Here is a 15797-nt window from a genome sequence, read left to right on the forward strand (position 1 = left end):
CCCACTAGGGGGGCCGTTGGTCCCCCTGGGACCCCCCAGGCCCCAGCAAGAATAAGGGGCTTCCACACAATCACCTTTCTACCATCAACGGTCTGATTGATAGACCTCATCTGATATGCAAGTCAGGATCCATCCAGTGCCCCGAGCTCACACATGGCTTCTCCTCATATGGAGGCCTTACGACTTGAGCACCTTGGACCAGTGGTGGTTACTAGGATGGTGGGGCATTGAGCATATCTAATAGCGCTCTCTAGAGCCCGCCACATGGTACAAGAGAATGCACTAGCAGTAGACTGCCAGTACATGACATCATCGCGCCACGTCTCGAGGAGTGCAATACACATGTCAGACGCAGTCTCACACGCTGTGAGGAGAGAGAGTACAAAGAGGAGAGAGAGAGAGAGAGAGAGTATATATTTATATCTATAAATATATTATATAAACAAACAAACAAACAATACATACATACATACATACATACATACAGATAGATAGATAGATAGATAGAGAGAGAGAGAGAGAGAGAGAGAGAGAGAGAGAGAGAGAGAGAGAGAGAGATTATAAACTATATATATATATATTTAAATATATATTGAAACAAATGTGTGCATGTGTGTGTATTTGGAATTTTGGTTTAGTGACAAACAATTGAAAATTCTTGAATATGTGTGTGTGCGCGCGCGCATATGTTGGTATGCATATATACGTTTTTCGCAAATTTTCTATAATTCCTCAAGGTTTGAGATTAGGTTTGAGATTTATAAATGAAGCCTTGAATTTTATGAAAGGCAATCTACGATTGCAACTTCAAGACGCAGTGGAGCGGGTCTCTAGCCCCGTCGTAGACAGGTAAAGTTACTCGTTGATCATGATAGATCACTTTGTTTACTCATTGATCATGATAGATCACTTTGTCACTAGATGGTCGCAAGGCAAGCCTACATTTTTCCAAATGCTGGCTAGAGAGAGAGAGAGAGAGAGAGAGAGAGAGAGGGAAGCCTTCTCAAGGAGGCAGTGCTAAAAAGAGATCATTTCAAATTTCAAATAATCATTCTCTATCTTCATGCGTGAGAGAGAGAGAGAGAGAGAGAGAGAGAGAGAGCTCCAAATATGAGAAAGATGGAATCCATTGAAGTTGGGCTTCCTGAGCAAGCATCTCTAATCTCATTACAGTTGGCCATGACTCTATCTGGAATGGCCTTCATGGCTGTCTCCAAACGGTTGCTAAACCTTTTGCGGTTTTTGTGAGGATGGAATACGTAACCTGCCTGTGCCTGGCACCGAGACATTGTCGGCAAAGCAGCAGAACGGAAGGTGAGTAATTACGTTACGTGATTGAAGGTAAGGAGAGTGCCTTTCGGTCTTGAGCTGTCGTAGACTGCAAGAGTGAGGTACTTTCACATGCAGAGAACGCAATGGAAATGCACGAGTTGTGTCGGATTTCTTTCACTGAACCTGAACGATGGTGGGAAACAGGGCTCCACAAGGTGAAATGTCTGCATTTCTCTGTATATTTTTACTCTGGGTCTTGCTTTCCTGACCTGCAATCCGTTGCCCGTACCCTTATAGCCAATCTTCTTGGTGGTCTTGCTCCTTAGTTGAATATATTTGCTGTGACAGGTAAATTCAAGACTTGCTGATTTCATGCCGAGGGCCAGAAAGAAGGCCCTGTTGGTTGATGGCTCTTGGAGTCCTTGGGTTGAACCAGCTGTAGTCCCCACGAAGGATGGTGACGCTCACGCTTGTCGCGGCGTCAAAGCGGCATGCCTTCAAGATCATAGTGAGGGTTTTCCTCTGAGCATAAGCTATGGATTGTCAGGAAAAAACCATTTCGTTAGTACCTAGACGTTTTTTCTGGACATTGTACTAATATGTCTGCTTTAGAATGTTGCTTTTGACAATTTTGTATCGGTCTAATGCGTGTCAATTATGCAAGGTGCCAGAGCGTGATGACTCTTTTGGCTCTTCGGTGTCTGTTGGAACTCTCAGTGGACTGTGTAAATATGGTCCGCTTAATGAGGCAATTACTTCTGTGGATTGCATGATCGAGAAAGGAACGTCTGTTCCTATGAGCATTTTTTTTCACCTTATACAGAGATGCATTAGCGAGAAAGACTTCGCTGCAAGCAAAGAGCTGCACCGCCTTATTGTGAGAGCTGGATTTGAGTCGGATCCCTTTTTGGGAAGCCATCTGGTTCGCATGCTCGCATTCTTTGGGAGTTTGTTGGAAGCGAATAAAGTGTTCATGAAACTGTCTAAGGCAGATGCATTTTCATGGAGGGTAATGATTTCAGCACTTGCCAAGCTTGGAGAGAATGAGAAGGTGATTGAATTATTTCTTCAAATGCAGAAGTCATGCGTTGAGTCAGATAGGAACATTTTTGTTGCAGTATTTAAAGCATGTTCCAACTTAGTAGCCTTAGAACAGGGGAGACTAATACATGCTCACATGATTGAATGTGAACATGATTTAGACGTATATATTGGAAGCGTGCTCATTGACATGTATGGAAAATGTGGGTGCCTCGATGATGCACAAAACATCTTTGACAATTTGCAAGAGCGAAATGTTGTAACGTGGAATGCCTTGATTGCCGTTTACACCCAGCATAGGCAGAGTCAGCAGGCTTTCCAAGTTTTCGAGAAAATGCAACAAGAGGGTGTGGAACCTAGCAGGGCCACTTTTTTGTGCATGCTGAGAGCAAGCTCCATGATGGGTGCCTTAGAGCAAGGCAAGCAGCTCCATGCGTGCATCATTGAAAGTGGTTATGGCTCTGACATTAATGTTTGCAACACGTTAATTGATTTGTACAGCAAGTGTAGTATCTTCGAGGATGCTTGTAGGGTATTTGAAAGGTTGCGAGGTCCAGATATTGTGACATGGAATGCCATGATTACAGGGTGTACCCAGCACAGAAATTTTCACAAAGCTCTTGAACTTTTTCAGTGTATGCAACAGCAGGGCTTTCAGCCAAACCGGGTGAGTTTTGTTTGTATGGTAGCAGCATGTTCCAGTACAGCAGATTTAGGGATTGGTAAGCAAATTCATAGCCACATTATTAGAAGTGGGCTTGAGTTGGATATATGCATTGGCAACTCCCTCATCGACATGTATAGCAAAGGCGGGAGCCTGCAGGATGCACATGCAGTGTTCAATGGATTGCCAGGGAAAGATGTGGTATCATGGAATGCAATGATCTCAGGGTATGTTCAGCATTGGTGTGGTCAAGAGGCACTTAATATCTTCCAAGAAATGCTGCGGGCTGACATCAAGCCAAACCGGGTCACATTTGTTTGCATCTTGAAAGCTTGCTACAGCATGGCATCGCTGGAGCAGGGCAAAAAGATTCACTCCCTTATTGCTGAAAGTGGGCTTGAATCAAATGTTTCAGTTGGAAATACTCTCATTAACATGTACAGCAATTGTGGGAGGCTTAGTGATGCACTTAGTGTGTTTAATAAATTGCCAAAATCAGAGGTTGTGACCTGGAATTCCATGATTGCAGGATATGCCCAGCATGGGCATGGTAAGGAGGCTATTCAACTCTTTCAGCAAATGCAGCAGGAGGGCATAGAACCGGACCAAGTCACATTTATTTGCATCATGAAAGCATGTTCCAGCATAGCGGCCTTGAAGTGGGGAAAGCAGATCCATAATGCCATCATGGAATATGGTTTTGAGTCTGACATGTATGTTGGTAACACCCTCGTAGATATGTATGCTAAATGTGGGAGCCTTGAGGATGCACGCATGGTGTTTGATGGATTGCATAAGCGAGATGTTGTGACATGGAGTGCCATGATCTCAGGCTATGCGGAGCAGAATGATTACGTTTTAGCTTCTCAGTATTTTGATGATATGCAACGAGCAGGCCTGAAGCCTGATGACGTGGCATTTGTTTGTCTTCTTTCAGCATGCCGTCATGCAGGTCAACTCTCTGAGGGGTGTTTGTATTTTAAGTCATTGAAAGAAGAACATGGCATTGCATATACTTTTCAACATTACAATTCCATGGTTGATCTTTTTGGCTATAGAGGGCTGTTGAAAGAGGCAGAGGATTTACTTGAGACGGTTCCATTTGGACCCAATATGATTGGCTGGACATCTTTGCTTAGTTCCTGCAGATTGCACAGCAGTGTGGAAATAGCTAGACACTGCTTTAACTATGTTGTATCAATAGACAAGGGACATTCTGCTAGTTATGTGCTTATGTCAAACATATATACTAATGCTGGTATGCAAAAGGAGGCACAGGAACTAGAGGATAGGAGGAGATGTGAAAATGCATGGAAGAAACCAGGAATAGCCTTCATTGAAATTGAAAATTATGTGCATCATTTCAATGCTGACGATAAAACCCACCCTCAAAGTGATGATATTTATGCAAAGCTTGAGTCATTAAGCTGGCAAGTGAGGGATCAAGGCTCTCTCCAGAACTCTGGTGTGGCCTTGGATTCGGATTTGATAAATGTCTATGAAGATTCTTTTTGTGGACACTGTGAGAAGCTGGCCATAGCATTTGGACTGATCAATACTTCCCCAGGCACAACTATTCGTGTAGCAAAAGATCTTAGAGTGTGTGCTGACTGTCACCTTGCCATTAAATTAATATCCAAGGTGGAAATGCGAGATATTATAGTAAAGGATACATACTGCATCCATCACTTTAAGGATGGGGCCTGTTCTTGTACAGATTAGAACTAACATGATAGCTTAGCATATTGCTTGCATCTGCCTTTAGGGGATAAAGATCTGATGTTTGAAAACTGAGTTACAGATAGATTAAAGGCTCTTTACGTGTTATGAGCACAACAGATTCACATGTTTTGAATCCTCCACATTTTTTAAATATGTATTACTTCCTCAAAATGAAAGATACATTAAAGGCTCTTCATTTGTGTAGAGCACAAGGAATTCACATGTTTTAAATGCTCCACATCGTTAGATATCGTTTATTCCCTCAAGGTGAAAGCAGACGTAATTTTGAAGCAACAATTTCAGGAGTTCTCCTAATCTTAACTTTGTACAGTAGGGTTGGTTCTACTTGAGGAAAGCTTTATCGTTTTAATCCATTGTTTTTATGACACATTTTAATCCTAATCATGTAGTGATTAATAATTTATGCATTTTATTGACCCGTTTGATTTCCCTGTGGCACCCCAAGACTAAAATCTGTAGAGATTGTGATCTGATTGCATCCTCCCAAGAAATTTAGCATGTGATGATCTGTTCTTCAGCGCTTAAGGTCCAAGGTGTGCATGCTAGGATGGATCTACCACTATTTAAGTCTGGTTCTGGTCTGAGTTAAAATGAAAATGGCAAAGTGACCCGAGAGTTGAGCTTGCCCAACATGCAATTGATGTATACATAAGATATATCTAAACTTCAACCTTTTTTTAATGTAAAACTAAGATTAACCTAGAATCACTCAACCCTCAATTGTTAACTATATCTACCTTGCCTCAAACGAGTAGCATCCTTCCATATGTAAATGCACCTCGAAAGCAAATACAACATAATATTCAGAGCAAGAGCCAATAATATTGTCGCTTCCACTCTATCGCTTTTCCCTATAGTGTTTTCGGCTGCTTGCTGGCAGCCTATGTTTTCACCACTTGCATGAGTCATTCTTCACCATTAGCAGTAAGATATGACTATAGATGAGCTTGAGGCAAGTACCTTACCTCCACTTTTAACCGACATGGAAGGGAACACTAGGATATCAGGCAACCATCCAAGGGATGACCCTAAATTTAAACCTCAAGAATAGTTCCCATCTCCTTCAGGCCTAGAAATGCTGGAATATATTTAATCAAGGCGTTAGACACTCAAGACTTGGCTGTGGGGTGAGTAATGGCGCAAGTCACACTAATCGCAATAATCACACTAGTCGTAGCCTCACTAAGCAGAGCAACAACCAAGAAATCCAATATCTACTAGAGTGAGAAAAGATGGCTGATGCATGGCACCTTGCACGATTTGCAAGAATAGGATGCAATCGTACTGCACAACCTTCGCAGTCCTTGCAACAATCTCCCTACTTGCAAGAGGGATGCGTCAATTTTACGAGCAAAAACCTATGAGCGAGCTTGTTTTTCAAGAGATTTAAAAAATTGTATTTCTTTAGGAAACATGGTTTTACACTTTTATTTCTTTAGGAAATATGGTTTTACACTTTTATTTTCACTAGAACTAGATCCCTTTATCATAACATATACATACTAGTCACTCATTCATTTTTACATAACATAAATTTTCTTATTCATAGACATTCTTTTTTAGCTTTGTTATTACCTTTAAAAAGTGTTGAAAAATAATTCCTTTAAGAAATATCCCTCATAATCACTCTCAATGTAATAATGTTATACATATATAATTACTTATTAAACACATTTATATCATATGACAAGAGCTTTCTAGTGTTTTTATAGCATAAATAACAAGATGCATATGGATATGGGTCGAAAGAAGTTTAAATTACTATATATAAGTATTAACTTGGGCTTGTATATTAGTCTCATAAAATACATGTAAGATTTAATACTATATATGCAAGATTTTCCAAAATATAACCCCTTATATGTGCTCAAATGGGGTTTTCCAATCAATTTGAGTAGTGGAACGACTATATTTGGACATTGGATGTGAAAGTTATGTCACTTTTAAAAGTGTTGTCCAAGGTAGTTTTGCCAATGAAACTACCTTGGAAGACCTACTTTAAATGGATTTTGCTGGCGAAACTACCTTGATGGCTTGCTTCAATGAGGTTTCTTTCGAGAAACCCTTGAAGATAGGTTGAGAGAGGGTTTTCAATGTCACCCCCTATTAAGTAAATGTACTTGTAAGAAGGATCATAAGGAAATTTTCATAGAGTCGTCTGCTCTACATGTCGGCTTCTTCAAAATCCATCCCATTACGTTACCATTCCAAAAGATTCATATAAAGATTTGTGTATAAAATAGGCATTGTTACAATACTTTGCATATTTCTAAGTGAAACTATGTTTTCTTCTGATCCATTTTTGCCATATTTTTACATAGTTTGAAGCTTTATTTTTTCCTTCGCTCGAACACTCGGAAGATTTCGCTCGAAAAATGTTCATTCCCTCGCAAGAGAAATATAAATTTACAAGGGAAATTCATGATCTTTACATGTAACTTTGAATCAGAAAGAGCTATTCTAGGACGAGTCTTCACGTTGACATATCCAATAGAGGTGTAAACAGGAGAAGAGGCCCATACTCAGTCCGCAAGATGAGTTCAATCAAAATATGGAATCCTTATCTTGAGAAAGTAGGTATTGTTTATTTCAAGTATCATTGCACATCTGTTCCCATATTATATGGTACCACTCTGGTATTTTAGAAAACTTTCTAAGAGACCAAAAACATAAATTAACCCAAGTTAAAGAGGGAAACTCCAACTACCAAAGTTGAATAAAAAAGGGGACCCTTAGTTGGCTTGTCAATGTGGAGGGGACAACTCTGAGAAAACCAAGCTACTGTTGCTCACTATGACACTATTACTAGAAACCACCTCGTTGGTTTTTTAATCAAATATGCAAGCTCGATGAACTTGTAGGTTGAACAATGCATAATCACCTTTGCATGCAAGGCACCATAAATGTGCAAAGATTAACAAGAATGCCGATCTTTAGTTTCCAACAGTATGTAATTACAACCGCCAAATGGTTAAGCCATGGATCCTATTTAAAACCTTGCTGGTTTTGTCTATCAAACCACATTGTTGGTCCAACAAACTTACACCCCACAGTGGGTTTGGTCGATAATCAAGCCATCACTTGTTTAGTCAAACCGCATTGTTAGTCCAATAACTTACAACTTCAATTGAGCCCAAACTCCGCTAGCCTATACCCTTTACTTGGCCGCCAAACCATATGCCAAAACAAGCATGCATGCTTGAGTTATAGGCTATTTACTATAACATGCTTGAAATGAAAAAATGAGCACAACTCACCCAAATCATCTCCAAATGGAATCAAACTCGTGGTATATATGTGGACCAAGTGCTTCTGCAATATTTTTACCTACTTGTAACTAGACCTTACTTTCCCTCCACTGGAGGATCTTTTGGACCTCAAACTTGATCTGTAACCTTGCCTTACATCAAAGAAACCCTCTTGAAAGGGTTTGAAGAGATGGATCAATGATTCGAAGAGCCAATACTTGTATCGCTTCCATCTACATGACAATCTGCATCCATGAATGTCGCTCAAGCTATCAAGCTTCCTCTTTGTGGATCTTCCCTACCTAAGGATGTGACTCCTAAAACCTCTAGGATGAGGAAAGAAAGAAAGAGAAAAAGGTGGGGATGGGCTTCTCTTCCAGCTATCCCTTGGAGTTTATACTCCACTACGTCCACCTTTTCCTACTTCACAACATGGGATGGCACATATCCCTTGCGTTTCATGACACCTTTATCGTTTGTTTACACCTAAGCACAATTGGGTTGCTTTAAGCACGTAAGCTCCTAATAAAAAAAATTCCAATCTCCTAATTGGAGACACGTAATCGGCTCTCGGAGTCGATTATGTGCCGTCAAACGAACTAGGGGAGGCAGGCGGTACATGTGGCATTCATATATAGGTGGATGTTTTGGTATTTAGGGTGGCGGCGATGTTGGTTTATGAGCGGTATGCGTAGTGAGTACATGTTAGACGTGGTTATTAGAGCCATAGGTTGATTTGTGGTTGTTGATGTGCAGTGCATTTTTGATAAGTGGTTTGGTTGGGATGTGGGCCTGTGGTTGTGTGCCAAGTGGTGTGTGTTTATAGGTGTGTTGGTTTAGAGTGGCACGTGTAGTGTGCTTATTCATATGTTTGGTGTGGATTGTGGATGTGAAGCGTAGGATGTGCTATGGTCTTTCGGGTTCTTTGTTGTGCTGATGGAGGAGGTTGAGGGGCCATCTTTCAGCTTGGGTGTATCTGGGGTTGCGTAGCCTTTGGTCTATATTGGTGTTTCTGGTGTTTAGGAGGGTGTTCGCTGGCGGTCCTTCGACCGATGTTGCTGTGTTGTTTGTGATGGTTCTCTTGTGTCTGTTTTGGATGCCGTATCTCTTGTTCATTCTGTTAGTGTTCCTTCTCTGCCTATCGATGAGGAGGAAGAGCATGTTGTGAGGGAGTGTGGAAGTAATCGTAGTCAAGGAAAGGATGATTGGGTGAGGAAGAGGTTTGATGCTTGGAGATAGCTTCAGGGGTTTAATGTAAGTGTAAGGTTGGAGAGTCTTGAGTATCGTGTGCTGGACAAAATGTTGCAGAAGTTTTTCCTTCAGGTTGTGAAGTTAGACAGATCTCTGTATCCTCTGGAGAGCCTTATGGGTGAAATGAAAACAGAATAGAGCGCAACAGAGCAGAGCAAAAGGCAAATACTATACTTAGAAATATGCATGGAGGTTTTGAGAAAGAGCCTTGGTCCCTTTATACAACTTGGAGCATTATGGCACCTCCACCAAACAAAGAATCTAGATCCTAAATCTCCGAGGATCCTTAAGCTTATCGACTCTACCTAACACCCAACACAAATGGAATGAATTCTCAACTACAATTCGGCTGTCTATTGAACTCCTTTATTCAACACTTCCACAAAATAGACAGCTCAAAAATATGTAAACTCCTAAACTTCTAAAACATGTGAACTCAAGCTTACCTAAACTTTGGCTATATGTTGCACTACAACACTTCCACCCAACAGACAGTCCTTATACAACACACCCATGAACTGAGTAAAAACCCAGAAGCTGATTTATTCAAGGCTTCCACCTAATGGACAGCCCATCCATCCACACAAGATGTGATGATGATTCCGTCCTAATGGTTTAGTGAAGATATCAACAACCATTTGTTCGGTAGGGCAATACTAAAATTTTATCCAACCTTCAAGGATAGCCTATCGAATGAAATGAAACCTGACTTCAATATGTTTAGTGCGCTTATGATAGGTACCATCTCCTGCCAGGCATATGGCTCCTTGATTGTCAACATGCAGTAAAATAACTTTTGCTATCATGGGACAGATCTCATGAATGAACCTTTTGAGCCAAATGGCTTCTTTAGCAGCATGACTTAGTGCAATATATTCTGCCTCTGTGCTAGAGAGAGCCACACATTCTTGGTGCCTTGAAGACCAACTAACAGGTCCACCACTTAGCACATAAATATATCCTAAAGTAGACTTGCGAGAAATCGGGTCCCTTGCCCAATTTGCATCACAAAAACCTTGGAGAGAGACCTCTTGTTTGCTGTATACAATGTGTGTATTCAGAGTACCTTTGACATACCTCAGAACTCGCTTTAAGGCAACCACATGTGCCTGCCATCCTACTCAAATAGCAAACACTGAAGGCAAGATTTTAGCAAGTACTCAATGTGGCATACATTAGCACGCCCAATATGTGCTTGTAAGGGAATGTATTGTTTGACAAAGCATTGTGAATATCTTTTGGCAAACTTTCCATAGGTATAGATACAGCTTTTCACTCTGAATATCCCCATTTGTCCAGCAAATTAGTCAAATATTTCTCTTGATGTACTTCACTTCTATTTGTAGACAACTCTATTTGAATACCCAAAAAACTGTGTGCATTCCCTAAGTCCTTCATGCAAAAATTATGTTGAAGTGTCATTTTGGTATTTTCTAACAGACCAAGATCTGAACTGGCTATCAGTAAATCATCAACATACACAACAACTACAATGACACTTTCAGTAGCACATTTGAAATAGACACTTGGGTCACTAGAACACTTGGTAAATCCTTCTTACAAAAACAAACTGTCAATCTTTTTATACCAAGTATGAGAAGACTGTTTCAATCCATAAATTGCCTTTTTCAATTTGCAAACTAAATTCTCCTTACCCGTCACAACAAAGCCTTGAGGTTGCTACATATATATATCTTCATTCAACTCTCCATGTAAAAAGGCTATAGTGACATCCATATGATGAACAATCCAACCATGTGAAACTGCTAAAGCTAGTAGAATTCTGACAGATGTAAATCGAGCAACTGGTGCATAGGTTTCAGAATAATCTACCCCTTCACGCTAGCTAAACCCCTTAGCAACAAGTCGTGCCTTGTATCGGACAATCTCACCTTTTTCTCCTGTTTTGAGCTTGAATATCCACTTGCATCACACTACATTCTTGCCTGCAGGGAGTGGAACAAGAGCCCAAGTGTCATTAAGCTGAATAGAGCTCATCTCTTCTTGCATTGCAGTAGCCCATTTAGTAGCATGCTTAGATCTTAAGGCTTCATTAACACTGAGACGTTCAGCATCATCTACAAATTAGCCATGATCATGGTTGCCCAAATAATAGTCATTCAACCGTGCAGGCACTCTACGAGATCTAACATGTCGTGACATCAATTCATGAACATTGGTGTCAAGATCCCTTTCATCAAAGCTATCTTCATTGGGCTGCTCATCAAGAGCAGGGCCTGCATAAGGAGGCAATGGCATCTCATGGTCATCACGATCTAGACTCTGATGCTATAATGACTCATCAAGAATAGGCATTTGTAAGGCATTATCATTCACAGCAGCATGTGTACCAGTTTCAAGAGAACATGGTGGCAAGGGGGTTGTAAGAAACTCTATGTAATCTCCATAAAAGGGAATGCCTGCATTACTTGTATTGTCCATTGTACCAGGCATTTCATCTTCTATAAACTTTACATCATGACTACGTACAATCTTCTTTGTTTCATGGCAATACAACCGATATGACTTAGAGGAGTATGAGTACCCTACCATGATGCATTGGACACACTTCGAATCAAGCTTATGTCTCCTTTCATTCGGTATATGAACCAAGGCTCGACATCCAAAAGTTCAAAAATGAGACACATTCGGTTTACAACTAGTCCCTCTTTCTGCAGATGTACTACCTGGACATGCACTTGTTGGAAGACAATTTATGATTGTTGCAGCAGTGGATGCAGCTTTTGCCCAAAACTCAGTGCCAAGATTAGCTATGCTTGAGAGCTTGTTCTCCTGCTTGCATGCGAATATTGGCTAGCTGCATCTTCAATTGGTGCTTGTTGATGGGAGATCTACATTCAAACAGAGTTGCCAACTTTGTCCACATTTCTTTGGTAGATATGCATGATGGAACTTGCCTTGCTGGCAAGGGCACGACTGATAATAGACATCGCTCGATTGTCCTTCTCAACTAAGGTGACCTCCTCCTTGGTGAGCTCCTTGAAAGTATCCTTCCCCTTTGGAGTATCAGGGTTCTCAATGACAAGCATAGTTATAGTGCCAGTCGTTACTTCCCACAGATCATACTCCTTCAAAATCATGCGTAACCTCCATTTCCACATTTGGAAATCTACTCCATTGAAAGGCTTAACAAACTTGCGCTCTAAAACAGGGATGCTTGAAGCAACAACAACAAAAGCGATAGGAGTGGCAATAGTTCCTTGCACTACTTACCCCACACTAGAATCTGCAGTAGATGCCATGACGGGAAAACATAAACACTTGATTCTAAAACAGTTGTTCGCTTTAGCTCACCTCTACGCAAGATGCTTCACAATGCCTAAGCTTCTCCAATGCTTCATTGATGGGGCATAGGCACATCTTTGCCTCTCTCTCCCCAAACACTTGTCTCACCAGTGATGCAGTATCTGAGCCTCCCCACAAAATTTGCCTCAGCGATAAGACATAGAGCCAGAATCACTCCACTTTGATACCATGAAATGAAAACAGAATAGAGCACAACAGAGCAGAGTAAAAGGCAAATACTATACTCAGAAATATGCAAGGAGGTTCTAAGAAAGAGCCCTAGTCCCTTTATACAACTTGGAGCATTATGGCACCTCCACCAAATAGAGAATCTAGATCCAAAATCTCCAAGGATCCTTGAGCTTATCGACTCTACCTAACACCCAACACAGATGGAATGAATTCTCAACTACAATTCGGCTGTCTATTGAACTCCTTTATTCAACGATGGGAATGTTCAGGTGCTTCGGACGTATGTTACTCATGAACAAGATTTTGGGTTGTGATTTCGGGGAATATAGAGGTGCTGATCCATATTGTCAATAGCCCGGTGTTTAAGGAGAGTCAGTGTGCCTTAGTAACAGCAGCTATGAATCGGTTTGTCCAAAACACACATTCTAAGGAGAATGATAAGGATTGTGTCATCGGGTTTGCTGAGGAGAGAAAGATACTAAATGACATAGATTTTTGCATGTATCATCTGAGGGGTATTCAGGGGCATTTCACATTTTATTGTTTAAGCCGCTTTTGCATTCGGGGTGGAAAGGAATTGCATGGTGTTTTGTGTTTGGAATTCTACAAGTGTTCTAATGAGATGGGCGAATATGTCGAGTGAGTGTTTTATATCACATGTGTTTGTGTATGGTTGTTGATTCTTGTGATTTTGCAAGTATAATGAGAGGTTGAGTAAGAACTATGTTGCTAGTCTTACTCGTTCTCAGATGACCGACTTTCATCTTGGTGTGAGAGTTTGTGAAGCTGATGTTCTTCGGACTTAGAAACAACTTGTTTGCCATTTTCCAGTAGTTGATGATGAATGTTCTAACAGCAATAATTTTTTTCTGCATTGTATTGATAATTTCGTAACTGAGGTCAATTTGTCTTTGTGTTTTATTTTGTTTGTATGCTTGTTCTTTCTGTATTTGATTGTGTATTTGTCTATTGCAAGTTTGGTTCAACACTAATAGGGTTAGTGAGAAGTCCCTTTCAAAACTTGCGAAATCTATGCTTGCTACGATAAATTTTTCATCTAGTGAGAGAAGAATAAATAAAAGTGTTCATGCTAGTACCATTGTGAGATTGAGTCTCTGTCAAGTACCTAAGGAATTGGGACAAATGGTAACTAGACATCAAAGGGTTTCACCCTACCATAAGTATGACAAAAGCAATATTATCAAAGCTACTTGCTCAATCTATCCTGTCCAATCCGTATGATGGGTCTGGGGAAGTTGAAGAACTATGCTGATGTTTTGTGGGATAGCATAGACATTCAGTAGTAATGTGGATTTAGTAATGTGGATGGTATGGTTGCTTCTAGTGATGTGGTTGATTCTAGTGGTTCTTCTAGCAGTAAGTTTTCTTGTGCATGTTGCGTGTTTTTTTGTTGTTTCTATTGCTCGTTATGTGTATTAATGTTTTTTTGTTTGGTTATATAGGTTCAGTTGTTAGTTTAGCGTTTGATGTTGTAGTTAAGATTGATTGCTCTTTTAGAAATATGGGTGTTACATCTGCTAGGGTGGTTTCTATTGGATTGGGATTTGGTGGTAAAGAATGTTGCTCTATTTCTGATGAACTTGTGGTAAGTGTTTAGATGATGGAAAAATTGGTATGGTTTTACTTAACTGTGTTTAATTTTGTAATTGTTTTTTGCATTTTGGAATATTAATTGTGTTTCTCTGTAGTGGTTTGTGGTTTTACATGAGGTAATGTTGGTAGTGTTGTTGGTTCCATGGATGTTGGGAAATCTATTGTTGCTATATTGATGGATGGTTGTAGCGACATTGGGAAATGTGTTGTTGTTGGATCGAGAGATGTTGTTGGTTTAACGGACGTTCCAAAATCTACATCTTGAGGAGTTCAGCTGGGTGGGTTGATCTTCTTTATTACCCATCCCAACTCCTATTGCTGAGATGGAGGATCTATTTATAACTCTCAACACCAGTGGAAGCTAAATGATGATAGAACCAAATGGTACTACAGATTCCACAGAATTTGGGTCAAGAATGTACCTGAAAAAATGTCTTGTCTGGCATGGCTAATACTTCATAAATTTGTTTGGTCTAACTCAAAGGGTCTCAGTATTGACAAAGGGGATGGCAAATGTATATGATGCATTAACCTTGTTGGAGATATCTTTCACTTGTTTGTTGCTTGTCCTCATGCCAGGAGAGTTTAGAACTATATTTAGATGGAATGTGGTGAACCACTTAATTAGAAAGCCATTCTACTAGGAGATGCATGTAGGATAAGGCATGAGTCTTGGTTTATCATCAGGGCACATGCACTCTAGTTCATATGGATAAACATATGAAATGTTGCCATATGTCCTCTTCCACCTAAACCCATCAGTTTTTTTAATTATTAGCACATGGTGGGATGGGAATGGGATAGAAATATGCATGGGACCATCTAGAACCACCTTTCCCCCTTCCCATCCTATTTCTTCCCATGTGCTAAGCCCCTTAGTAGGATACATAATGTCCACAAGTGATAGCCTTGTAGATGGATTTGACTACTAGTGTACTCATGCTAAATAATTCCTACTCGCCACCTCTGTCTAATTATATGTTTGAGGATGATAACTTGTGCTAAATAATAGCTTAATGATAGTCTTTTCCATAGTGTTTTCCAAAGGTAACTTAGAAAACGAGTATCCCTATTTCTGGTGATGCTAAAATATAATCTCAAATAGCTTATACTTGTGCTATATAACAACACTTAGTGCCGGTCTTCTTCCAAAGTGTTTTCAAAAAGAGTTCAACAACCTTTGGGGCATTAGTAGTCTCCTTGCCAAGCAGTAAAATGGGCCATCTTATTGAACCTATCCAAAACAACTGTGATAGTGTCATTCCCATTCATGTTTCTTGGAGATACCAAAATAAAGTCCATGCTGACATTTTCCCATGGTTTTGGTGGCACGGGTAGGGGATGATTAGTCATACATTGACTTTTGGATTTTGCATTCTTAACATTGTACACATCTCTCCACGGACTTGCTGATTTGGGAAGTCCTTCTAAGCCATACCATTTGAATGTGATCTTGAATGATTCAA

The 15797-nt window shown here is 40.3% G+C and overlaps 1 protein-coding gene across 1 annotated transcript; it reads left to right on the plus strand.

Moving 5' to 3' along the window:
* The first annotated feature begins 878 nt into the window (after positions 1-878).
* On the plus strand, positions 879-4699 carry LOC147886379 (putative pentatricopeptide repeat-containing protein At3g23330). The gene is made up of 5 exons (XM_087395235.1): positions 879-924; positions 966-1314; positions 1408-1487; positions 1621-1780; positions 1944-4699. The coding sequence occupies exons 2-5, from the start codon at positions 1251-1253 to the stop codon at positions 4697-4699; spliced, it is 3060 nt and encodes a 1019-aa protein (XP_087251361.1). The 5' UTR covers positions 879-924; positions 966-1250.
* Positions 4700-15797: the final 11098 nt, after the last annotated feature.

The sequence above is a fragment of the Dipteris shenzhenensis genome, chromosome 24 (assembly GCF_047967505.1).
Source record: "Dipteris shenzhenensis isolate YYH24624 ecotype China chromosome 24, Dip_SZ_1.0, whole genome shotgun sequence".
Classification (NCBI taxonomy): domain Eukaryota; kingdom Viridiplantae; phylum Streptophyta; class Polypodiopsida; order Gleicheniales; family Dipteridaceae; genus Dipteris; species Dipteris shenzhenensis.